The sequence below is a fragment of the Rutidosis leptorrhynchoides genome, chromosome 2 (assembly GCF_046630445.1).
Source record: "Rutidosis leptorrhynchoides isolate AG116_Rl617_1_P2 chromosome 2, CSIRO_AGI_Rlap_v1, whole genome shotgun sequence".
NCBI classification, from domain to species: Eukaryota; Viridiplantae; Streptophyta; class Magnoliopsida; order Asterales; family Asteraceae; genus Rutidosis; species Rutidosis leptorrhynchoides.
In genome coordinates, this window is record NC_092334.1 from 661,043,725 (window position 1) to 661,070,152 (window position 26,428).

The 26,428-nt window shown below is 33.1% G+C and overlaps 1 protein-coding gene across 1 annotated transcript; it reads left to right on the forward strand.

Annotated features, from left to right (window-relative positions):
- The first annotated feature begins 22,425 nt into the window (after nucleotides 1–22,425).
- On the forward strand, nucleotides 22,426–25,138 carry LOC139893852 (uncharacterized). The gene is made up of 8 exons (XM_071877039.1): nucleotides 22,426–22,570; nucleotides 22,844–22,956; nucleotides 23,035–23,106; nucleotides 23,418–23,453; nucleotides 24,294–24,336; nucleotides 24,627–24,714; nucleotides 24,819–24,876; nucleotides 24,969–25,138. Exons 1-8 carry the CDS (start codon nucleotides 22,492–22,494, stop codon nucleotides 25,017–25,019), a joined length of 540 nt encoding a protein of 179 aa, XP_071733140.1. The 5' UTR covers nucleotides 22,426–22,491; the 3' UTR covers nucleotides 25,020–25,138.
- The last annotated feature ends 1,290 nt before the right edge of the window (nucleotides 25,139–26,428 follow it).

Sequence of the window (26,428 nt, forward strand, 5' to 3'; positions counted from 1 at the left end):
GATTTCATATTTCAATACACATCCCATACATAGAGATAAAAATCATTCATATGGTGAACACCTGGTAACCGACATTAACAAGATGCATATATAAGAATATCCCCATCATTCCGGGACACCCTTCGGATATGATATAAATTTCGAAGTACTAAAGCATCCGGTACTTTGGATGGGGTTTGTTAGGCCCAATAGATCTATCTTTAGGATTCGCGTCAATTAGGGTGTCTGTTCCCTAATTCTTAGATTACCAGACTTAATAAAAAGGGGCATATTCGATTTCGATAATTCAACCATAGAATGTAGTTTCACGTACTTGTGTCTATTTTGTAAATCATTTATAAAACCTGCATGTATTCTCATCCCAAAAATATTAGATTTTAAAAGTGGGACTATAACTCACTTTCACAGATTTTTACTTCGTCGGGAAGTAAGACTTGGCCACTGGTTGATTCACGAACCTATAACAATATATACATATATATCAAAGTATGTTCAAAATATATTTACAACACTTTTAATATATTTTGATGTTTTAAGTTTATTAAGTCAGCTGTCCTCGTTAGTAACCTACAACTAGTTGTCCATAGTTAGATGTACAGAAATAAATCGATAAATATTATCTTGAATCAATCCACAACCCAGTGTATACGTATCTCAGTATTGATCACAACTCAAACTATATATATTTTGGAATCAACCTCAACCCTGTATAGCTAACTCCAACATTCACATATAGAGTGTCTATGGTTGTTCCGAAATATATATAGATGTGTCGACATGATAGGTCGAAACATTGTATACGTGTCTATGGTATCTCAAGATTACATAATATACAATACAATTTGATTAAGTTATGGTTGGAATAGATTTGTTACCAATTTTCACGTAGCTAAAATGAGAAAAATTATCCAGTCTTGTTTTACCCATAACTTCTTCATTTTAAATCCGTTTTGAGTGAATCAAATTGCTATGGTTTCATATTGAACTCTATTTTATGAACCTAAACAGAAAAAGTATAGGTTTATAGTCGGAAAAATAAGTTACAAGTCGTTTTTGTAAAGGTAGTCATTTCAGTCGAAAGAACGACGTCTAGATGACCATTTTAGAAAACATACTTCCACTTTGAGTTTAACCATAATTTTTGGATATAGTTTCATGTTCATAATAAAAATCATTTTCTCAGAATAACAACTTTTAAGTCAAAGTTTATCATAGTTTTTAATTAACTAACCCAAAACAGCCCGCGGTGTTACTACGACGGCGTAAATCCGGTTTTACGGTGTTTTTTTGTATTTCCAGGTTTTAAATCATTAAGTTAGCATATAATATAGATATAGAACATGTGTTTAGTTGATTTTAAAAGTCAAGTTAGAAGGATTAACTTTTGTTTGCGAACAAGTTTAGAATTAACTAAACTATGTTCTAGTGATTACAAGTTTAAACCTTCGAATAAGATAGCTTTATATGTATGAATCGAATGATGTTATGAACATCATTACTACCTTAAGTTCCTTGGATAAACCTACTGGAAAATAGAAAAATGGATCTAGCTTCAACGGATCCTTGGATGGCTCGAAGTTCTTGAAGCAGAATCATGACACGAAAACAAGTTCAAGTAAGATGATCACTTGAAATAAGATTATTATAGTTATAGAAATTGAACCAAAGTTTGAATATGATTATTACCTTGTATTAGAATGATAACCTACTGTAAGAAACAAAGATTTCTTGAGGTTGGATGATCACCTTACAAGATTGGAAGTGAGCTAGCAAACTTGAAAGTATTCTTGATTTTATGTAACTAGAACTTGTAGAATTTATGAAGAACACTTAGAACATGAAGATAGAACTTGAGAGAGATCAATTAGATGAAGAAAATTGAAGAATGAAAGTGTTTGTAGGTGTTTTTGGTCGTTGGTGTATGGATTAGATATAAAGGATATGTAATTTTGTTTTCATGTAAATAAGTCATGAATGATTACTCATATTTTTGTAATTTTATGAGATATTTCATGCTAGTTGCCAAATGATGGTTCCCACATATGTTAGGTGACTCACATGGGCTGCTAAGAGCTGATCATTAGAGTGTATATACCAATAGTACATACATCTAAAAGCTGTGTATTGTACGAGTACGAATACGGGTGCATACGAGTAGAATTGTTGATGAAACTGAACGAGGATGTAATTGTAAGCATTTTTGTTAAGTAGAAGTATTTTGATAAGTGTATTGAAGTCTTTCAAAAGTGTATAAATACATATTAAAACACTACATGTATATACATTTTAACTGAGTCGTTAAGTCATCGTTAGTCGTTACATGTAAATGTTGTTTTGAAACCTTTAGGTTAACGATCTTGTTAAATGTTGTTAACCCAATGTTTATAATATCAAATGAGATTTTAAATTATTATATTATCATGATATTATCATGTATGAATATCTCTTAATATGATATATATACATTAAATGTCTTTACAACGATAATCGTTACATATATGTCTCGTTTAAAAATCATTAAGTTAGTAGTCTTGTTTTTACATATGTAGTTCATTGTTAATATACTTAATGATATGTTTACTTATCATAGTATCATGTTAACTATATATATATCCATATATATGTCATCATATAGTTTTTACAAGTTTTAACGTTCGTGAATCACCGGTCAACTTGGGTGGTCAATTGTCTATATGAAACATATTTCAATTAATAAAGTCTTAACAAGTTTGATTGCTTAACATGTTGGAAACATTTAATCATGTAAATATCAATCTCAATTAATATATATAAACATGGAAAAGTTTGGGTCACTACATCTATCATTGCTTTAGCCGTGTTTAAGAATGGTCTTCCTAATATGAGAGGAACTTGAGAATCTTCTTTCATGTCCAGAACAACAAAATCTACTGGAAATACTAAAGTACCAACTTTAACTAGCACATTCTCCATTATCCCTCTAGGATATTTTATTGATCGATCAGCTAGTTGTATGCTTATTCGTGTTGGTTTCAATTCTCCAAGGTCTAGTTTAGTGTATAGTGAATACGGCATTAAATTTATACTAGCACCTAAGTCTGCCAATGCTTCTATTGAACTAAGACTACCCAGAAAACATGGAATTGTGAAACTTCCTGGATCAGATTATTTTTCTGGTATCTTATTCAACAGCACTACTGAACAATTAGCATTCATAGTAACAGCCGAGAGTTCTTCCATTTTCTTTCTATTCGAGATTAGATCTTTCAGAAATTTAGCACATCTAGGCATTCCTGAAATCACATCAATGAAAGGAAGATTTACATTTATCTATTTAAACATATCCAAGAATTTGGATTGCTCGGCTTCAAGTCTTTCTTTTTTCATTTTACTCGGGTAAGGAAGTGGTGGTTGGTATGGTTTAACATAAGGTTTAGCTTTAATTGTGTTATCTTCATTAACCTTTTCAACTATCGGTTCTTTTTCCTTATCTTGTTCAGGTTGTGGTTCTTGTAGAGTAGGAATAGCTTCATCAGAAATTACAGGTATTTCAGGTGGTTTAAGTGTTGTACCACTTCTTGTGGTAATAGCTTTAGCTGTTTCATTCCGGGGGTTAGCATTTGTATCACTAGGTAGACTTCCCGGTTTTCTTTCACCTATTAACCTTGCTAGGTTACTTACTTCTTGTTCCAAATTTTGAATAGAAGCTTGTTGATTTCTAAATGCTTGAGCATTTTGTTCATTAGTTTGTTTCTGAGATGTGAAAAACTGCGTTTGAGTTTCAACTAGCTTCGTTATCATATCTTCTAAATTCGGCTTTTTATCATCGGGTTGTGGTGGTTTGTTTTGAAAATTTGGTCTTTGCTGATTGTAAGTATTATTGGATACTTGTTGATTGCTAGGACCTTGTTGGTTGTTGTATGAAACATTTCGGTTATAATTCTGGTTTTGATTGTAAATCGGTCTTGGCGGTTGATAATTATTCTGATAATTATTTCCAGGCCTTTGGTTTATGTATGAAATATTCTCTCTTTGTTCCATAGTTAGTTCAATACTGAGACAATCTTTTGTCAAATGTGGTCCTCCACACTGCTCACAACTAATTCGTATTGAGTGAATATCTTTAGTCATCTTTTCCATTCGTCTCTCGACAGCATCTATCTTTGCGGAAATGGAATCTAAGTCATAGCTAGAATCGGCTCTAGCTGCTTTAGATGATCTAACGATATCTTTTTCTTGGTGCCACTCATGTGAGTGGGAAGCAGTGTTATCAATAATTTTGTAAGCATCAGTTTCTGTTTTCTTCATAATAGAACCACCAGCTGCTATATCGATGTCTTTCCTTGTAGTGATGTCGCATCCTTGGTAGAATATTTGTACTATTTGACAGGTGTCTAAACCATGTTACGGACATCCTCTTAATAACTTTCCAAATCTTGTCCACGCCTCATATAGAGTTTCATTCGGTTTCTGTGTGAACGTAACAATTTCTCCTTGAAGTCTTATGGCTTTAGAAGCCGGAAAGAATTGTTTAAGAAATTTTTCAACTAAAACGTCCCATGTATCAATCGCCCCTTCAGGTAACGATTCCAAACAATCTTTGGCTTCTCCCTTTAAAGTCCAGGGAAATAACATGAGATATATCTGTTCATCCTCAACTTCTCTTTTTTTAAATAGTGTGCATATCCTATTAAAGGTACGAAGATGTTCATTTGGATCTTCCTTCGGCGCACCACTAAATTGGTATTGATTAGTTACCATGTGTAGAATTTGTCCTTTGATTTCATAATCTGACGCATTAATGTCTGGATGAGTAATTGCGTGACCTTGGCCAGTGCGTTTAGCTCTCATTCGGTCTTCCATACTTAAAGGTTCCAGATTCTCCATAATTGAATTTGTTGAATCTGAATCACTAGAGGATTCTGATTTAATGGTTCGTTCCTCAACAATCTCTGTTTGAATGATTGGTGGTTCCGGAGGAAAGATTAATGGTTCAGGATCTATGAATCGTCCCTGAATATTCTCCGGATTCTCAATTGTGAGGTCGGGTTCAAAAAATGGATTATCGAAAATTTGAATTGGAGTACTTGGTAGACTGGATGACGATTCTAAAAAAAATCAACGGCGACAATATTTGCTAGATGTCTTGATCGAGTTACAGGTGGTGAACATACAAAAGGTGGTGAACGTCTTGCTCGGTGCATTCGCTGAATATCCTATTAGTTTTTAAAAGGAAAGAAAAATTATATAAGTTATCCAATTAATAGACTTTTCTGATTTTGCCCACGTTTCGAATAGCCAAAAGATGCAGCAGAGGGGCAGGATTCGTTTGGTCTCAATATAATTGAGTACTGTTTGGCTCCAATAACCCGGTCTACGTACAAATCCAACTATTACTATGAACCAGAAAATTTCGATGTCTATCAATTTAACCACTTAAAATAAATTTTCGTAATTTAAAGAAATTTAGAGAAGAAGTAGGAAAAAAAAAAAAATTCTATGTCCTAAAAACTAGAATGGCTAGAAATAAGAAAGAAAAAGAAAGAGCGCGTCGAAATAGGTCGAAAAAGAAAAGGGTTGAAAAATAAAAGGCGTCGAAAAATAAAAATAAGAAAGTAGCGCGTCGAAACTTAAAAAGGAACTAAAAACTAAGAATTAAAAGTTGCGTCTAAAAATATTAAAGCTTACAAGTAAAACTATATTCCAAATGGCAATAACTTAAAAAGGAACTAAAACTTAAAAAGGCGTCGCAAAATTCTAGAGCACCTAAATCTTAGTCTAAAGAAAAAGCACTTAAGGGAATTTACGGCAAAGCCTAAAAATCTAGAAGTAAAAATAATTATGGCAAAAACTATAACTTAAAACTAATTACGAGCGAAAAATAAAAATATTACGAATAAACAAATAAAAAGATACAAAATATAAAAATAAACTTAAAGTTGTAAAAAGTACAATTTTTATAAAAATATTATTTTTATATTATTTATTTTATAAAACTATTACTTTTATATATATAAATAAAACTAATTAAAATTAATTATTACAAATTAATTAAAACTTAAACTAAATAATAAATTAATTAACTAATTTAGGGTTTATTAATAATAATAATTAATAATACTCCGTAATTAATGCGATTAGGGTTTCTGGTCGTGTCAGGGTGGCTCCGCGAGTTGCGGTACACCTGGCAACAAACTCCGCGAGTCGCGGGGTATGAAATTTCAGATTAGGTGGTTTCGTTTGACAGGTTTCGTAATTATTTTTTTTTATTTTTCTGTTTTTAATTAATATATTTATATAAATTTAATAAAACTTATATTTTAAAAACTAAAATAAAAATAGAAATATTTTATAATTTTATAAATAAAAATCTTAAAACTAGATATATATATATATATATATATATATATATATATATATATATATATATATATATATATATATATATATATATATATATATATATATATATATATATATATATATATATACATATTTTTTTTTCAGTTTTGATTTTATGTTTTAAATAAACACAAAATATTTAAATAAAACTTATATTTTTATAAAATAAAAATAAAGAAACTTTATAAAACTTAAATATTTAACAAACTCTTAAAAATATTTATATTTTTGTTTTTCTTTTTATATTTTCGAATATTTAAAACGTATTTTTACAAAAACATATTTTTATAAAAGTAAACTAAAAATAAAAATCGTTTTTTTTTTATATTTAGCGTTGCGCTTTCGACTTTTAAGCTAGATTTTGTTCCCCGGCAGCGGCACCAAAAATACTTGATGTTATGCGAGGCGTATATGAAATAGTGTATATTTTTCTAGGAAATACTATTAAATACAATACAATTTTACACAAGATATTTATTTATTTAAAGAATGGATATACTTAAACCTTGCTACAACACTTATAGGCAGTGTACCTAATCGTACAGTAGTGTAGTTTTTAGTAAGTCCGGTTCGTTCCACAGGAAAAAATCTTTAACCAAAGCTTAACGCTATATTAGTTTTAATTTATAAAAATACAAATATATAAATAAGTAATATTATTATTATAAAAAGGGGGGTTTTTACCGTTTAATGACCGGTTTGTCGATTTTAAAAAACTTTAGTCGCAGTTAAAACCTAATGTAAAATAATAAAAATAAATATAACTTAATTTAAAGCGTAAAGTAAATAACGATAAAGAAATTGCGATAAATAAAAGTGCGATAAAATAAAATTGCGATAATTAAAAAGTACGATAATTAAAAGTGCAATTAAATACAATGACAATAAATAAAAGTGCGATAATTAGAAGTGCAATTAAATGTAAAATAAAGGAAATTAAATATGAAATAAAAGAATTATGCTTATTTAAACTTCCGTAATCATGATGTTTGACGTGTTGATTTTAGTTTTATGCCCATGGGTTAATTGTCCTTTGTCCTGGATTATTTAATATGTCTGCCTGGTTTTTGTCCATAACAGTCCATCAGTCATAAATATAAAGTGCGAGTGTCCTCGTCAAATTATCCTTATACCCGAAGTTAAATATTTCAACTAATTGGAGACTTAAACTGTAACAAGGTTTTAATACTTTGGTTAATAATTACACCAGGATATCGACTGTGTGTAACCCAAGGTTTTAATACTTTGTTATCAATTATGCCAAGTGTCCTTGTACATAATTTCACCCCTGTTTTAATAATTTCATAGACTATTAATTCATTTTCGTGTCCGGTTAAATGAACGATTATTCGTACATATAAATATCCCGCCCATCGTGTCCGATCGAGTGTATATGGTTATTTATAGTGACGTCCAATTGTAAATCTTTATATTAAAATTAACAAACTATCATTTAGTTAAACAAATATAAAGCCCATTAATAGCCCATAGTCTAATTTCCACAAGTGTCGTTCTTTTGTCCAAACCCCAATTATGGTACAAAACTCAATTACCCAATTTTAATAATTAGCCCAACATCATGATTACTTCGGCATTAAATAAGCATAATAATAATTTAGCTACGAGACATTAAATTAAAAAGTTTGAGCACAACTTACAATGATTAAAAATAGCGTAGCGTTACACGGACAGAATTTCGACTTACACCCTTATAACATTCGCTAACATACCCTTATTATTAGAATTAAAAATTAAAATTAAAATTAAAATTAAAATTATAATATATATATATATATATATATATATATATATATATATATATATATATATATATATATTACGTATGAATGAGGAGAAGAAAAAGATATATAAAACTCGTCTAATTCGCTGGCTTTTATAGGCAGTTTCAGAATTTGGGGCTCCGCGAGTCGCGGTATATTTCCCCTTCAAACTCCGCAAGTCGCGGAGTTTGCTTTTACAGCTCATCCCTTTTTGGATCTTCTTTGCCGACGGTTTTAATATATAAATATAATATATATATAATTTATATAATTAATTATATATTATATTATATTTATATACATAGTTAACTTGTAATTTTTAGTCCGTTGCGTCGAGCGTTGAGAGTTGACTCTGGTCCCGGTTCCGGATTTTCGAACGTCCTTGCGTACAATTTAATATCTTGTACTTTGCGTTTTGAATCTTGTACTCTTGTAATTTTTAGACGTTTCTTATCAATAATTGGAACCACTTTGATTGTATTTTGTACTTTTGAGCTTTTTGGTCGTTTTGCGTCTTCAATTCGTCGAATCTATCTTTTGTCTTCACCTTTTATTATTTAAACGAATATCACTTGTAAATAGGACATTTGCAACTAAAAGCTTGTCTTTCTTGAGGGATAATGCTATGAAATATATGTTCGTTTTTAGCATTATCAGACACAAATGACAAATTCGCACCGCTATCAAATAGAATCCTTGCTGGATTAGAGTTAACCATAAAAGTACCTGAGACAACTTCGTTGGATTGCTTGGCTTCATCATTCGTCATCAAGTAGTTGCAACCCCTAGCCGTGCCCGCTGCTTTCTCTAGACGCTTAACATTATTGTTTCGCAAATCGGGACACTCCGAATTTCGGTATCCTTCTTTGTTGCAATTAAAATAAGTGAGCTTGTTTGTTGAAGTTGGCTTCGGACAATCTCGAGCCATATGTCCACGTACCCCACAATTGTAGCAAGTAGGGACAAAGTTCCCAAAATCACCCTTCTTCACACTATTTACACTTTCAGAACCCCTTCTTTGACTTCTTGTTTAAAAAGTTCGAATGACTTGATCCTTCAAACTTTCTTTTAGAAAAAGTGAAATCGCTTTTTCTTGGAACCTCCGGCTTAAAACCCCGAGCCAATTCAAATAACTCGTCAAAAGACTTAGCCGCTCCCTGACTAATCTTACCCGTCAACTCATCGCTTAACGTACGGTAGAAATCTTTCATTAACTTGTGATCATCACCAACATATTGCGGACAAAAATGAGTCTTTGCCAAGAAGGTAGACTTGAGAGTAACCAAGTCCATTGAACCTTGTTGGAAATTGTGCAACTCGTCCCGGATTCTATCGAGGTCGGAAGAAGTTCGGTATTCTTTGAAAAATTCCTTCTTAAACTCTTCCCAAGTTAAGCTCATGCATTGCTCCTCCCCGTACAATTGAATCTTATCATCCCACCATAACTTCGCCTCTTCTCGTAACATGCTAGAACCATACCTCGCCTTCTTCTCTGGAGGACATTCCGCGGTACGGAAAGCTCCCTCGATATCGGAGATCCAACATGTGCTTTTTAACGGATCTCGTACCCCATTAAACATCGGGGGTTGAGCATCCTTGAAATTTTTGTAATGGAAGTCCCGCCTTCCATTCCCACCGTTACCATCACCCCCTTCGCCACGAGGATGAATGTTTCTAGCTTCTAATGCCTCCTCGATCGCGGCATTCATTCGCTCATTTATCATTTCGGTTACTTGCCCATCAACAGACTCTTGGAAAACCTTTCGAACATCGTCAAGAAATTCCGTTTTTAGCCTTTTAAAGATGGCCTCAACCTTGGCCGTGAGTTCAACGTCCTCACTCGTACTTCCGTCATTGGTGTCGTGTCCATTTCTCATCTTCATTCTATAAAACGAAGTAAATTAAGCAACGAAACGAAAGGACTTAACACATATGTATACACATATACACCACACTACCCCATCTTGCTCAACAATCGTCGTACATCACTTGTTTGACACGATTTGAACCCGTAACAATGGTAGCTAATCATTGTTACGCAATCATGTCGCATTAACTCGCTAGTACAACGTCTATCTCGCTTGATGATTGCTAATCACAACACAAAACAATTAGCGCAAGGTTAGTTTACATAAACCTAAGCACTAATCAACTCCCGGTCCGACCCGTCTCCTACAAGTCCCGCAATAAAACGCACACACAATAAAATCTAAGTCTAGGCACCTATCTCAAGTCGCCTAAATCCCTTAGACCATGCTCTAATACCACTTGTAACGACCCAATCCTCGTTATACCAAAAATACGGCATAAAAAAAAATCTGGACCTGTACATCTGGACGGCGTCCAGATTTCTGGACGGCGTCCAGTAATGAAAGCCTGGACGGCGTCCAGCCTTTTTGGACGGCGTCCAATTGATCTAACAGGGACTGATCAGTTTTCTTTACACTTGAACGAAAAACCCGCTTCCCGACACTTTCCAACGAAACAAATTATCGCAACATATCAATATAAGTAAAACTAATAAATTTCCAACATCGAAACAAGTTTTACAAAACGGAGCCCACAACGGCCGTTTTACGAGTTTCGTACAAATCATGAGTTTCGACCACATTAGTTTAATTTCCAAACGACACTATGAGCATGGTGTTTGGGGTTAAACTACCCAAGTCTCGGTCAAACTGCAAAAGCTATCAAAACCCAAAAGCATCCCCTAAACAACAAGCGGGATCTCTAATCCAATCAAATGCCCTTACCCTTGTCAACGCCGGAGCCTATAAAAAGATAAACAACGAGAGGGTAAGCTAAAGCCTAGTGAATGCAAAAATTATACATATACATATATAACTTACTTACTTGCAAACACTTACACCAACCACATACATACTAGCTACATAATTAGCATACCATCACAATGTATAACGCTAAAAACCACGATAACAAAGCTAGTATAACAATAGCATATAACACAACAATATAACATGCTACAACACGAATATATATAACATTGATGTTCACAACATCCAAAGTACTCAAAACCCAAGGCTAGCCCAACGAATGGTATCGTCAACATCGAACTTAAACCCCACCCGTCCCAATTAATGTGGTATCGTCAACATCAAACTTTAAACCCACACATGAGGTATCGTCTACATCGAACTTTAACCCCTCATCAAAATCATTACAAAAGCGGTATGGCATCGTCGACATCGAACTTTAACTCCATACATGAGGTATCGTCAACAACGAACTTTAAACCCTCATCCAACAAATAATAGTGGTATGGCATCGTCAACATCGAACTTTAAATCCATACCCCACAAGCAAATAAATCATATACATACATATATAATTATTCCACTCACCTCAAAGTCCTTTGTGAAAGATAATCGAGCTTGCAATCTTCAATGTAACGTACCTATTACATTATGCACATAATCAATCACAAGATCAAGTTGGTCAACCAACTCACTCACCATTCTAGCGTCATTTTGACCCTTGGTACAATTTCGACCCATTTGCACCTTTAACCCTAAGATTAGGTCAACTTCGCCAAAACCCTAACGCTAGCCAATTATCGTCTTAAAACACTTTAATAATCACAATTTTAGTGTGTTTTCATACACATTTCACAACCTAGGTCGCCCAAGACCCATTTGACCCATCTCAAGGTCTACACACCCATTTGGGTCACCCACACCCAAATGACACCCACTAACATTAATTACTAAGTGTGCTAGTGATTTACTAAGTCCTTAAGACCCATTTACACACTTTAACTTTTCAAAACCCTAGGTTAGTCATCTTTTGGGTCCTCATGACCCAAACTTACCGAAAAATCCCCAAATCACTAACAAATGGGTTTTATACACATCACTAACCCAAACCCTAACCCTTAAACAATTAATAGTAAGGAAATCAAGGTTAAGACTTACCACTACAATCAAAATGTAGATAGTGAGGAGATGAACAACTTTAATGCTCGAGCTCTAACCCGAAACAAGCTCCTTCTACTTCGATTTGAGCTTTCTCACACTTGAATCACTCTTTCTCTCTCTCTCTCTAGAATTTAAGTGGAAGAGGTTTGGTGGTTGTAAATGGAGTAAATGAGGCTCCACAAACTGATCTAGGGCCTTAAAGTCGTTCACAATGTGAAAATACCAAACTACCCCTTTTAAATATCCAAAAACACAAAAGCAGGCTCGCCAGTTCAACTGGACGGCGTCCAGAATACTGGACAGCGTTCAGCCCTTCACAATGGGACGGCGTCCCACTCTTTTGGACGACGTCCAAAACCACTGCAAAAACAGGATCTTACATCTCATATATAAATATTATGTATTTATTTAAAATATATAAAATAACTATATTTAAGTTATTTATTAATACGAATCATTATATATAAAAAGTATATTAATAAAATTAATATACGAACTTGTTACATGTTTTAATATATATATAACAGATATAGGTTCGTGAATCCGAGACCAACCTTGCATTGTTCAGTTCCGTCGTATGCATATTTTTATTACAAAATATCGTATCGTGAGTTTCATATGCTCCCTTTTTCAATACTTTTGCAATATATATTTTTGGGACTGAGAATACATGAAATGTTTTATAAATGTTTGACGCGATAGACACAAGCAAAACATTCCTCTAACGAATTATTATACAGACGGGTTGTTCTGTGGATTATTATATCGAATATCGCCCCTGATTATTATAGCTTGATAACCTAAGAATTAGGGAAATGGCCCCTAATTGACGCGAATCCTAAAGGTAGATCTATAGGTACTGACCAGCCCCATCCGGGTTACAGATGCTTTAGTACTTTGAGGTTTATATATATACAGACGATACTTGTATATTACAGACTGAAAGTTCTGTTTATTTTGGGGATATTCATGATGCGCTTTATATGTTAAGGTCGGTTACCAAGTAAATGTTATATGTAGAGAGAATGATTTTTATACACAGGTTATGTGTATGTTATTTTGTGCACGAGATATGTGTACGGTTATTAAAAATCGCGAGGTAACCTACGAGGGAGAAAAGGATACGAACCTACTCTGCCAAGCATTTATGAAAAATGGTTTCGTACACGAGATAGGTGTACTGTATTTAAATCTTGTGGTCTATCAAAATTACTGAATTTTATTGTTTACGATAAACTTATGAACTCACCAACCTTTTGGTTGACACTTTTAAGCATGTTTATTCTCAGGTATGAAAGAAATATTCCGCTGTGCATTTGCTCATTTTAGAGATATTACTTAGAGTCATTCATGGCATATTTCAAAAGACGTTGCATTCGAGTCGTTGAGTTCAACAAGATTATTATTAAGTCATTTATAGTTTGGATATATTATGAAATGGTATGCATGTGTGTCAACTTTCGATGTAATGAAAGTTTGTCTTTTAAAAACGAATGCAATGTTTGTAAAATGTATCATATAGAGGTCAAATACCTCGCAATGAAACCAATTATTATGAAACGTTTATAATCGATATGAACGGGGCATTTCACTAATGATGGTTTCTTGTTGGTGGCTGCGAGGGGTTTTGACCTTCGTTGGCTGGTCGTGTTGCCCATCACCCTGTTCGTGGTAGATGTCCTTGGTTGAGGGGGGGGATGTGGCAGTTGGCGAACTTCGGGTACGTGTTCTGTTTCACTTGTTGATATGGATTTCTCGTCGGGTCCCTTGTTTTTCTGGTAATGCCTTCGGGTTTGGACCACGACGATCTCCTTGTTGGAGATCTGGTTTCAGAGCTCGGGTCGGGACGAGTCTTTTTGGATGAGATCACTTTCGCGACACCTCGTAAAATTTCGTAGCGTTCGGGGTTTTTCCGTTTCTCTAATTTTTGGCGATTCATCGGCCTTCACCGTTCTCCTGATTGTTCGGTGTTTTGTCGAGAAAGGTTTAGGTGATTCTGGGTTTAGAATTTTAGATCTTAGCCTTGTTTGTTTTATTTGGCCTTGTTATCCGTTTCTCTACCATGTTTGTGGTTAGGTGTTTGTTTGGTTTATCTTGTTAGTTTTCTTTTTAGTGCGGTTTGTTTTTATTCTAGATTTATAATTTTATATGATCCGTTTTATACCTTGTTGATTTTCGAATTCGTTATTTATATTACTGTATCTTCGCCATGAAAAAGTAAAATAAAAACTTCACCTCTAAACATTTGAATGTGTTCACCAAATACTTGATTTTTGAAATACAGTATTAAGTACTTAAAATTGTTGGTTTAAAAATTTATATTTATATATTTATGATAAATATATATGAATCGCCGTATGCAAATCAAAGTATGGATTTAACATCTTCAATGTGGACGTTAAGTTGACATTTGATGTTACCATTGCCATCGACATCACAATCGAATGTTATATCTTAATATTAGTACGTTGTCATATTATGATCAGGTAAATTGATTATTTATTGATGTAAGGTATAATTTAAGTTGACTAATTACTAGTTAACTGAGATTAAACTATCTCTTGAGCTTATGTCCTATCCATTATGAGAATTTGAATTATTATCGCGATTTTAGTCATTTTTAACAGCGTTACGAGTCACCGACCGAGGTCCGAACGTGATGTCGGAACGCAACCACCCAATGATATCGCTGGTACGAACATTATAGTCCTACCGCCCCTCAGAATGAAACCCCCATGACGAATTCGTACGGGAATCACGTGTAGTAAAACTCCCTCAGATGAGGCTAGAACGCAAGGCGTCCGCAACTTCCATGAAGAGCCAAGACTGAAGCCTTGGCAAATGCTCAAAACGCAGATAATACTGGTGGAGTTAATGCTCCACTAAGTTGCTCATACAAAGCCTTCATGAACTACAAACCTCATACTTTCAAAGGGACCGAGGGACCAGTTGGCTTCACTTGGTGATTTGAAAAAATCAAGTCAGTATTCCAGATCAGTGGATACGCAGATGCAGACATAGTTAATTACGTCATGTGCACACTCTATGATAGTGCCCTAACTTGGTGGAGTTCTTTTCCCAATCTGTGGGGATGGAGGAAGCTTATGCCACCTTGTAGAAAGAGGTTAAACGAAGAATGATTGATAGTACTTTTCAAGGAACAAAGTTCAAAAAATGTAAACCGTGCTGGAATTTAAAGGTCGCTAGAAGTGATATTGCTATATATAAATCAGTTTATGAAGTTAGCTTTGATGTGCCCGACTATGGTCACACCTGAATACTTGAGGATTGAGAGGTATATGTGGGGACTTTCTAAGAATATACAAGGCTATGTTACTTCATCAAACCCAAAAACTATTCAAGATGCGATTCGTATGGCACATAACTTGATGGATCAAATTGTTCGCCGGGAAAAGAAAGTGTCGTCTACTAAGGTAAAAGCGAATGATGGTAAGACAAAGTGGAATGAGAATCAAGGAAGTAATTCCACTCATACCCAAATAACAAAAATGAGGTGACCTGGAACAACAAGGAATATTCATCTTCTAAATTGGGTTACAAGGTAAATCAACCATTTTGTAGGAGATGCGGTAAACACCATTCTGGGTATTGCACTGTGATTTGTGAGAACTGCAAAATGTGCCATATGACCAAGCATTGTAGAAGCCTTGCTCCTGCCGGAAATGCGTATAAAACTACTTCGCATTATTGTTTGAGTACGGTCGACCGAGTCATTTCAAGAATCAATGCTCGAACAAGAAAAATGATGTTGGACCCGCACGTGGTAGGACTTCCAATATCAATGCAAGGGAAGCTGCTGAGCATCATGACTTAGTTACGTGTACGTTCTTGCTCAACAATATTGTGGTATCAATTTTATTTGATGTTTTTTTTAACGGCAATTTTTTGGCATCAGTAGATCATTTCTTTCAACGACCCTCATCATTTACACGTAACACACACGTTCGCGCGAAAACCCGAACCCGATCGACGGTACCCGGGAACACATCCATTTGGGCAGTGATTCTGGGTAGGGGTCCGTGAACGAATCCGGTAAAACCTCTCTATAGGGTCAATATATACCACCATTGTTTGTGTTTCAATTGGTTTAAAGAAATTCATGTCATCCTTAAGGATCGAACCCATGACCTCTCCATATCCCATGACACAAAGTACTTGGGGAGAACCGTTGGGCTATGCCCGCAAGTTCAATTTTATTTTATGTTGCTACAGATATTAACATCCCTAGATAATAAGTACAAAATAGAATTAGCCAAGGTAAGTTGATGAAAAACGAAAAGATATATCGGGGGTGCAACATAAACCTAGCAGGTGAGAACTTTGAGGTGGACCTAGCGCCCATAAAATTGAGAAGTTTCGATGTGGTGATCGGTATGGATTGGTTATCCAAGAATAAAGCGGAGGTTATTTGTGCTGGGAAGGTCATTTGAATCCCTTGTGTGAATGAAGTATCGTTGATAGTTTACGAAGACAAGAGCAACACGATGCTAAATCATATGAGTTGTTTGAAGGTTTAAATATACTTGAGGAAAGGTCGTATGTCATTTTAGCTCATGTGAAGAAGATTGAGACGGAAGGGAAGCGCATCGATGATGTGTCAGGGAATTTCATGAAGTTTTTTCGGAAGAATTGCCTGGTCTCCCCAGCATCGAGCGTTGGAATTTCAAATCAATTTAGTTTTGGAAGCAGCATCGGTATCCAGTTCGCTTTACAATTTGGCACGTTCATAAATGCAAGACTTCCAAAGCCAATTGTAGGAGTTGTTGGATGAGAAAATTTATTCGACCGAGTTCTTCACCTTGGTGAGATCCGGTATTATTCATCAAGAAGAAGGATGGGTCTTTCAGAATGTGTATTGATTATCGTGACTTGAACAAATTAACGATTAATAATTGTTACCCCCTATTGATGATTTATTTGATCAGCTGCAAGGATCTTATGTTTACTCTAAGATCGATATGAGATCGGGATATTATCAGTTGATAGTGAAGAAGGATGATATTCCTAAACAACATTTAGAACCCGCTATGGTCATTATGAGTTTCTGGTCATGCTATTTCGTTTGGCAAATGCACCGCTTGTGCTTGTAGATCTCATGAAATGGGTCTGTACCGTACGTAGACAAGTTTTCCATTGTCTTTATATACGATATCTTGGTCTACTCAGAGAGTAAGGAAGAGCATGAGCAGCACTTAATATTGGTGTTGAAGTTGCTCAAGGAGGAAGAATTATATGCAAAATTTTTGAAATGTGATTTTTTGTCATAAAAGGTACAATTTCTTGGTCATGTTGTTGGTAATCTAATGATTATTTAAAAACAAATTGCATAACTATTATGTAAATATATTTAATTGCATATTTTTATTGAAATTGTATATACTATTTCTAAATCACAAAAACAATTTAAATTTGAAAACAAAAAATTATGGTGATCCGCAACAAAGCGTGGACAAAAAAACTAGTTCCATTCAATACAAGTAAATATATGGATACAAGGCTTGAATCCTAAGATTACTTTGTGTCTTTGTTCATGAGGACTCCTAAAACCTAATACAATAATACTCCCTATCCTAATATCCTAATATCCTAATACAAGTCATAATACAATAATTATATTATATATTTACAATATATATAACAGCCGGCACGAATGAACAATACCGCTACAGTAACTTTTTTGCAAACTTCGTTTGCTACAGTACCGCTACAGTACTTTTTTTTTTTTTTTTTTACAAACTTCGTTTAGTAGGTTTAAATTTTCTGGCCCAACGAAGTGGGCCAACGGCCACTTCCTAGTTTAATATATCGCTGATAAAATTGATCTTTTGTAAACTTTGTTCGTAGTTCTAGCAATTTTTCATACATAACACAAATATTGAGAACAAAGTTTCTATTTTCTATTTATAGTTATATAAATAATAATTTAAATTTTGTAATTGTGAAACAAATAAATACAATTGGCGATTGATATGCAGGAGAAAGAATATATTATGTATATGTAAGTAATATTAACAAGATGTTCAAAACCATAACTAGTAGCTAGATATATATACATTCACATTCATAGCTCACGTGATAAACTACAAGTTGTAGTTATAATCGTACGTATTCGTGGGCACAAACGATGTATCATGTATAATAGTCGATGGATCAAAGTCTAAGAGCCACGACTCAAGGTTCTTGAGCTCGATCTCATTCACGTAGTCCATGACTCGATCTTGTGGCCATTGTACTACCACTTCGGAAGAACAGGTACTATAATCAAACGTCATGAACATGTTATCAAGACTAGGATCAGGGCTACAATTGACGCTATGATCAAGATTGCTATCAAGGCTAGAATCGGGATTACAATCAAGAATATGTTCCACGCTAAAATCAAGACTAGGATCGGGACTACAATCAAGAATAGGATTATGATCAATGCTAAAATCAAAGCTAGGATCAGGGCTATGATCAAAACTGCAATCAAGGCTAGGATCAGGGCTATCGCGATCGTCAATTTCAATCACATGAGTTGGTTGTAATGCCACAATAGGCATAGTAGTAATTGGAGATTTTGAAGTGTTGCCGGTAAGTTTTTGTACTAAAGTTTTGAAGTCGGATGAGTTAGTTATGTAAACTTTTGGTTTCAAAACTTTAATGAGACTATTGAAATGTTGTGTGGGTTGTTTCTTGGAGATTTTGAGAGATGGTTGTTGGGGAAGTCTAGTTTTGGCCATGGTTAGCTTTGGAAAGATCAAAGAAATGTTGATTGTAACGAAGGAATCAAAGAGCTGGTATTTGTATTATGGTTTAACATGAATGAAGACAAATGAAAAGATATTTAAAATATGCTTATAATGACGTTTTTTCTTCACAAATGTTTGAGATTAGTATAGTATTCAATATTCAAGGGGTTTTTTTGGTCAACTCCTTTGCCATGACTACTTGGAACATCTTTTACCTTTGAATAGATACTAGTACTATAACTCCCAAAAGTGTGTATGACTTGTTTTTGATAAAACATATAGTAACATGATGATTGTATTTTTATGTACTCTTATTTCAAAATTTCTAAAATGATTGAATATACATCATATATCATTATGTATTTTCTATTATATTATGCGGTTTTTAAAAAAGTTTAATTCTCACACACCCTACCATCTATCGTAAATATATAAATATTTGTACATTCCAAGACTTGAACATTTAAACTACCTTGTTGAAATGATACTACGATATTGTTAGGTGAATGACCTTTTGGTATCACATAGTTACAATGATGTATTCTGTTTATACAAAGTAACATATTCCATAATAATATCTCATGGGCTTGGATTAACGACCTCTAAGTTGAATAGTTCGGGAAAGAAAAAAAATCTGTAATAATATGAGATAAATTCAACCTTATGTTTAACTCTTTTAGAAACTATAAACTCACAAACAATATCTTCTCAGATATTCTAATTAAAGATAGAGTTTGGATTACTCAAAAACCAACATGATATTTGCATGGAAATAAAACATGTTTAAGAATAAATACAATTGAAGGCATAAAGTTAATGTAGTTTTGTTTTTTTTTTTATTAAGTGTTAGCTATGTTAAGTGTGTTGAACGTGTAACTCACATTTATGTGTTTTTAGCTTTCAGATTACTTTTGAAACCGATAATAAATAGTAATAACGAGGATATAAAACTCGTGTTTCGCTGTGGGGTAGTTTTGATATTAACAGTCGATTACTTGAACGTTTAAAAAGATGATTATGGGTCGGTTGATTGAACGGTAAAAAAACGGTTAATGATCGAGCAATTAAACGTTAAAAAAAATAAAAGAATTAAAAGGAAGAGCAAAAAGAAATTAATATTAATAATTATAATTAGAAAATTACCAAAATACCTCCAAAGTTTAAAGTATTTTCCAAGCGCCATTGTGAACAGTGTTTCAATATCATCCCATCTTATTTAGTATTATAGTATGATCACTAATAAATAGTTACTCAATAGAGATCGTTAAGTTAGGTTGTAGTTCTTGTTTTAAACTCGGTTGTCTTTGATTTGTACGTTTATTTGGATCTTTAGTTTTTGTTGAAGCCTGTTAAACAAGTTCTTGTTTTTTCGCTAGAAAAGAAATTAGACAAGCTTTACTAAATCAATAGACATATCTAATACATATCTTTTTTATTTTTGAATTTTTTTAACAAAGGTTATCGTTAATATTCATGAGTGTATTGTAGATAACGCTTAATATAACTTTTTTGTTAGTTATTTTAATGTACAATATATTTATACATAATTTTTTTTATAACGGAGGTTAGGATTTACTGACGGAAGTTCGAACGCGATGTCGGAACTTATCCACCCGATCATTTCCTTGGTACGAACATTACAGTTATGGATTACAATGACCACCCGATCTATTGGATATTCATCCGGTCCAACCGCTTCGTGATGGATATGGATGAACCTACATGATTATGGATACAATTATGGATGAACTTAAATGGACATGAATATGGATATGTATGAAAAGTTTCATCCATAAATATATCCATTAACACCTGAAATACATATACAAATACATAAATATAGATATATGCTTACATAATTACTATAACAAATGCATTTAGCTTTAAATTTACATTTTGCTTTCAACCTTATAATGAAATAATTGTTATATATTACGATAAAACACGTATATCTAACAAAGTAAACATACAAAATACATATTTGATTTTTCATAATCTACATTTAATAATTAATTAACAAATTATGTACTATATTCGACAAAAATTACATATTCTTGTGGATAGTTTTTAATTATGTCATGTTATATTTATTATTGTTATACCACGTTTTTGTTTTCATCGCATAATATAACATTTTTTTTAATATTCAATGGATATTCATTAACCGGCTTAATCCAGTGAATAGGCATATGGATGGATGAACTAAAATCAAATGCATATGGATATAAATGTGGATGAACAAAAACTAAATGGATATGAATATGAATACGATATCACCCGATCCATATATGATCCATTGCCATTCCTAATTACAATCCTACTACCTCTCAGGAGGAAAGCCCCATGACAAATCCATACAGGAATCGCGTGTGATAAAACCTCCTAAGGTAAAACTCGAACACAAGACGTCCACAACCTCTGAGATCTGCGAAATAGGTTGCTCATTACCAATACACCAACGACTATTCTAAAAATTGTCTTTAGAATAACAATGATGATATGTTCACTTTAATTTTTAATAAATTTATTCATTTCTACATATTAACAGTTTGTATTATACATTTAGAAGTAATTTAGAGTGGGTTTATTAAAAATCAAGTAGTCACCCTTAGAAAAGTCCTAACTTTTTAAGTTTAGGTTTACAGCTAGTCTTTCAACCTTGCTTAGCGTCGGGGTTCGATTTCCAATGTATTTTATTATGTTTATTTTGCAAAATTATTTTGTGGCTAACGATGATGTCGTTGAAGCGCAACTCGAGTCGAACGAAAAGGTATAACCCGTCAAAATTTTAGAGGGTAAAGTGTCAAATCAACATTTTCATAAAAAATCTTAAATAAACTCCACTCAAATATTCAACGGGTCATATCTTCTCGCCCGCAACGAGTTAAATTTTTCCGACATCATCGTTAAGCTCGAAATAATTTTACGAACTCAATGTCACTAACTATACGCAAAACGGACACTTTTCAAAAAACGCTAAATATTTGAGTCCACCTTTCATACACGTTGATTTTTTCCTCACAGGCTCCGTAACTATTTTCATATATTAACAACATATACATATGGGTCTTATTATTTTTTTAAAAAATTATTTAGTAATTTTTTTTATATTACTAACTAAATATTCTATTCTTAAATCATATAGAGTGTTAATATAAGCTAACGAGTTAATTGCGTTAAATTTTAAAAAGTCAACAACTCCCTAACGAAACGCGGGAATACACATATATTGTTAATTTAAGATAACATCTAAATCTTTGACGGGTAATACCTTTTCGTTCGACTCGAGTTGCGCTTCAACGATATCATCGTTAGCCACGAAATAATTTTGCAAAATAAACATAATAAAATACATTGGAAACTGAGCCCCGGCGCGAAGCGAGGGAACAAAATGTGGGGGGCTTTTCTGAAAGGGAAAAAAGAAGAAGAAGTAAAAAGACGAAAACGCCCTTGATACTATTCATAACTTAGTATAGTAATAAGTTAAGCGTCAAAAATACACCTTACCATACAGTCCAGGGACCATTTTTAAAACTTTTATGAAATGCTTTAATTTGAGTAACAGATGAACAGATTAGGGCAAAATTACTTCACACACTCCCAATTTACTTAATCGAGCACGCAAAACAGATTATTTACAAGATGGGATGGATCGGGGAGCAAATCGATTCAGTGAAATCGATGCAGTTTAGACAATTAATCACGCAAGCAATTAGCCTCGGTTAATAATTTTGCACTTGTTATCTTACATTTCCGTTTTTCATCGATACAAATTGCATAATTCATATATAATCGCTGAGTACTTAACTTTATTATTGCAAATTCATCTTAGATATCTGCGAATGATCGTAGATGTGATATTAATCTGTAGATCTTTGAATTTTGAAGATTTAGGGTTTGATTAATACTCTGTTAATTGTGAAGATAATTTATATCAAGTGTTTGTTTACTTGTAGTATTAGTTTTTGGAATAAATTATTGTTTTTAATTGTAGGTATGATTGTTACATCTGCGTTAATAATATGGAAAGGACTAATGTGTATTACTGGTAGTGAATCACCTGTTGTTGTTGTGCTTTCTGGTAGTATGGAACCTGGTTTTAAAAGGGTAAGTGATGAGATACATGTCTAAGCTTATTGGTATGTGAATACGGTTTTGGTTTTAACTCTTTTGAATGTGTTGCAGGGTGATATTTTGTTTTTGCATATGAGTAAGGAACCAATTCGCGCTGGAGAAATCGTGGTGTTTAATGTTGACGTATGCTTCTTAATTTATAGCTTTTGTTCGTAGAATGCTCTTTTTGTACCTTTTTAGATTATGTATTGTGGTTAGTGTCATGATTATATTAGAACTTAGAGCTTTCTTACCTATATATCATAACCTTAGTAAATTACGGAGGTCATTTACGTAGATCGGTTGATCCTTATAATGATAAGATATAAGTTCTTTTCTATTGTTTCTTTGTTATCGATAATTAAGGAGGTAGTGTCATCTTACTTTGATAAATGTTATGTTGTTAGTGCTTGACAAAGTTTGCTTTCTTATGTTCTTGCCTTTGTATTATGTAGGGCCGGGAAATTCCAATAGTTCATCGTGTGATTAAGGTATGTTATGCATGTCAAAAAGACATTTACTTTTTCATTTTTTGCTGTATCCAATAATCTTGAACAATAGCTGATGTTTTGGAGTAAATGGTGTCATGAGTTGCGTTGAATTGAGTAAATCGAGCTTTCTCAAACAACATGGTATTTGATGTATCAACTTACTCATAGCTCAAAGCTCATCCAGAGAAAGATTTTTCATATATCTTGTGCTATCATCTGCCGTGTCCACTTAGTTATAAGGAGACATCAGTGTCCACCTAATCACCTCGAGGAATGTTTGATTTAAAAGTGTTGTATATTTGTACTAACCACTAACATGTTCATTGCAATTGCTTTGTCCTGTACACGTTTCATGTTCTCCATGTTTGTATAACTGAGAGCTTGCTGAGCTTAGAATAACTTTTATTAAGCAAGGCGGGGCTAATTAAGTTTTTGCGTAGCTAGCTTTTGTGTTCTGATTTAACATTATATATTGGTCTTCAACATGCATTTTTGATCATAACTTTTGGGAATTTGACTCTGGTACCATTTATTGCAAAGCTTTAATAAGTTATTTACTGTGACTCCTTGGTATGTAATACGCTGTCACCAACTTTTTTCAAAGTTTTACAATCAGATTTATTCTTAAATTACCTAGTCAAAAATAAGTAATTCTTTTTGGTACTTGACTTGTCAACTTATGTGCCAATATAGTTTCTCAAATTCCAAACCCATCTTCCAAAAACCACTACTTCTGTGTTTTCTGGATCAGTTGCAACTTACAAGAGTAATATTGTTTTAGCTACGGACAAGTATATTGTCCCAATTATCATATTTTATTACTTATATATTTTTCTGTAGGTACATGAGCATGAAGACGGAGAAGTTGATGTCCTTACAAAAGGTAATCTATTTATCTATATACATTTATAAACTAGATTATTAAGCTAGCTATAAATTGACAATAAATTATTTTAAATTTTTTGCATTAATGATGTTGAGATCACTTAAAGAAATGAGGGGGAAGAATAGCAAGTTAAGTTGTGTGTTGATTGCTGTAGTTTTACTTATATGGGTCCCCTTAAATACGTTTAACAACAGGATACAGCGTGTCTTATATCCTACCCGAGTCCACAATATCATGTGTTAACAAATAAGTAAATTGAATATTTGGCGGCCATTGTGTTCTTCTAGGTGACAACAATTTTGGAGATGACAGGCTTCTGTATGCTCAAGGTCAGATGTGGTTGCAACGGCATCATATTATGGGGAGAGCTATTGGGTAAAATAAAATTTCAAACTAAACTGCTCATTTATTTTATACCAAATATCTACTCATATTTGTTGTCAAACAAAATTCATGCATCTGGTTCTTTTTTTTGACAGATTCTTGCCTTATGTTGGTTGGGTGACAATTATAATGACAGAACAGCCCATTATCAAGGTTAAATTTTGTATAATAAGCTTATTTATTTCTAACTGTTTTTTCATTTATAGCGTAATCAACGATTACTGATTGATTTTGCTTGTTTACAGTATATTCTAATAGGTGCTCTTGGGCTGCTAGTAATAACTTCAAAAGAGTAACAGGCATATCATTATCCCCTTGACAGAAAGGCGATTTAATCAAATGTAGAACAATCTCTTAACGTCTTTCACTATGTAGACAGATATATAGCTTCAATATAACTTATTCTTGAGATGTATGTTTTCATATTTTTGATACAATTGAAATTAAAATTATATAAGATAACAGGATACCAAAAAATTCCCCAACTAAACCTTAACTATTATTACTTATTCATAACTTGAAACATTTCAATTACACTCCAGTGACAGATATGTACATCACATTATCAATGGTAAATCATCTCTTTTTATTTATCCGCATTATTCTAGATTAAACTATGAATTGTACTGTGCTGCTGCTGCCACCTCTAGGTCCTGCTTGCAACTCAAGATGGCTTGGTGCAAGGCGTGATGTGCGTGTGAACCCGAGCACAACACTCCATAGCTACTGCTTTTATCTTGTTACTTGATTTTATGGTTCACATTCTTGTAAGGAGAATGAAAACCTGTACTTTTTCGTTCCAAATTAAATGTGCATTTTCACTTTAAACATAGTTTAAAAATCCTTAGGTCATCATGCTATACACTATCTATATTTTATGTTAACCTCTATAAAAATTTTGACTGTTAAGAAATTTATAATGAATAGGTATTTTGAGACAAGATAAAATATAAAAATGTATATTCAGTTTAGGATTTTGCTAGTGACCGCCCTTAATGCCGTTGTTAATGCGCATAAAACTATTACACAGTTTAAAAAGTGTTGCTTTCAACCTAGTAAGTAATCGCTCATTACACCCCTTTAAAACATAATAACGACAGTCCTAAAAATTATTGTTAGCATGATCCTTTGGTTAATATGAAAAAAAGTAACTAATAACGTACCCTCGAAAACATGGTAATTTTAAGGATGGCTTTTTCTAATAACAACCCTAAGGGTTGTCATTAAGAAATAAATGTATGCATAAATAATTGGTACATTAGGGTGGTTTTCTGGATGAAGTGGTTAGTTATACTCGATGTACAATTGTTTGATGCATATCTGAATGGCTTAAAGACATTCTTAGGGCTGTCATTAGAAAATTTTTAGTTTTAATTCATTTATACATATTAATATTAATATTAATAATAAGAAAAAGAAGTCTATTTAATGATATAAAATTTAAATATTTTTTTCTAATGACAAACTCTAATGGTTGTCGTTAAGGTAAATAATCTTTTTTACGTTTTTGTTATATACTTAATTTAAAGTGACAGTTATGAAATTATACAATAGTTTTATGCAATTTAACAATGAATTGTTATTAAGAGGTTGGGACATGCAAAAACTACTTGTACATTAATAAAAATCAAACAGCTCCTAGAAAATAACTACTCTATGTACTATAAATCAATTTAATTCTTAAGTGTTGTTATTAGCATTTTCC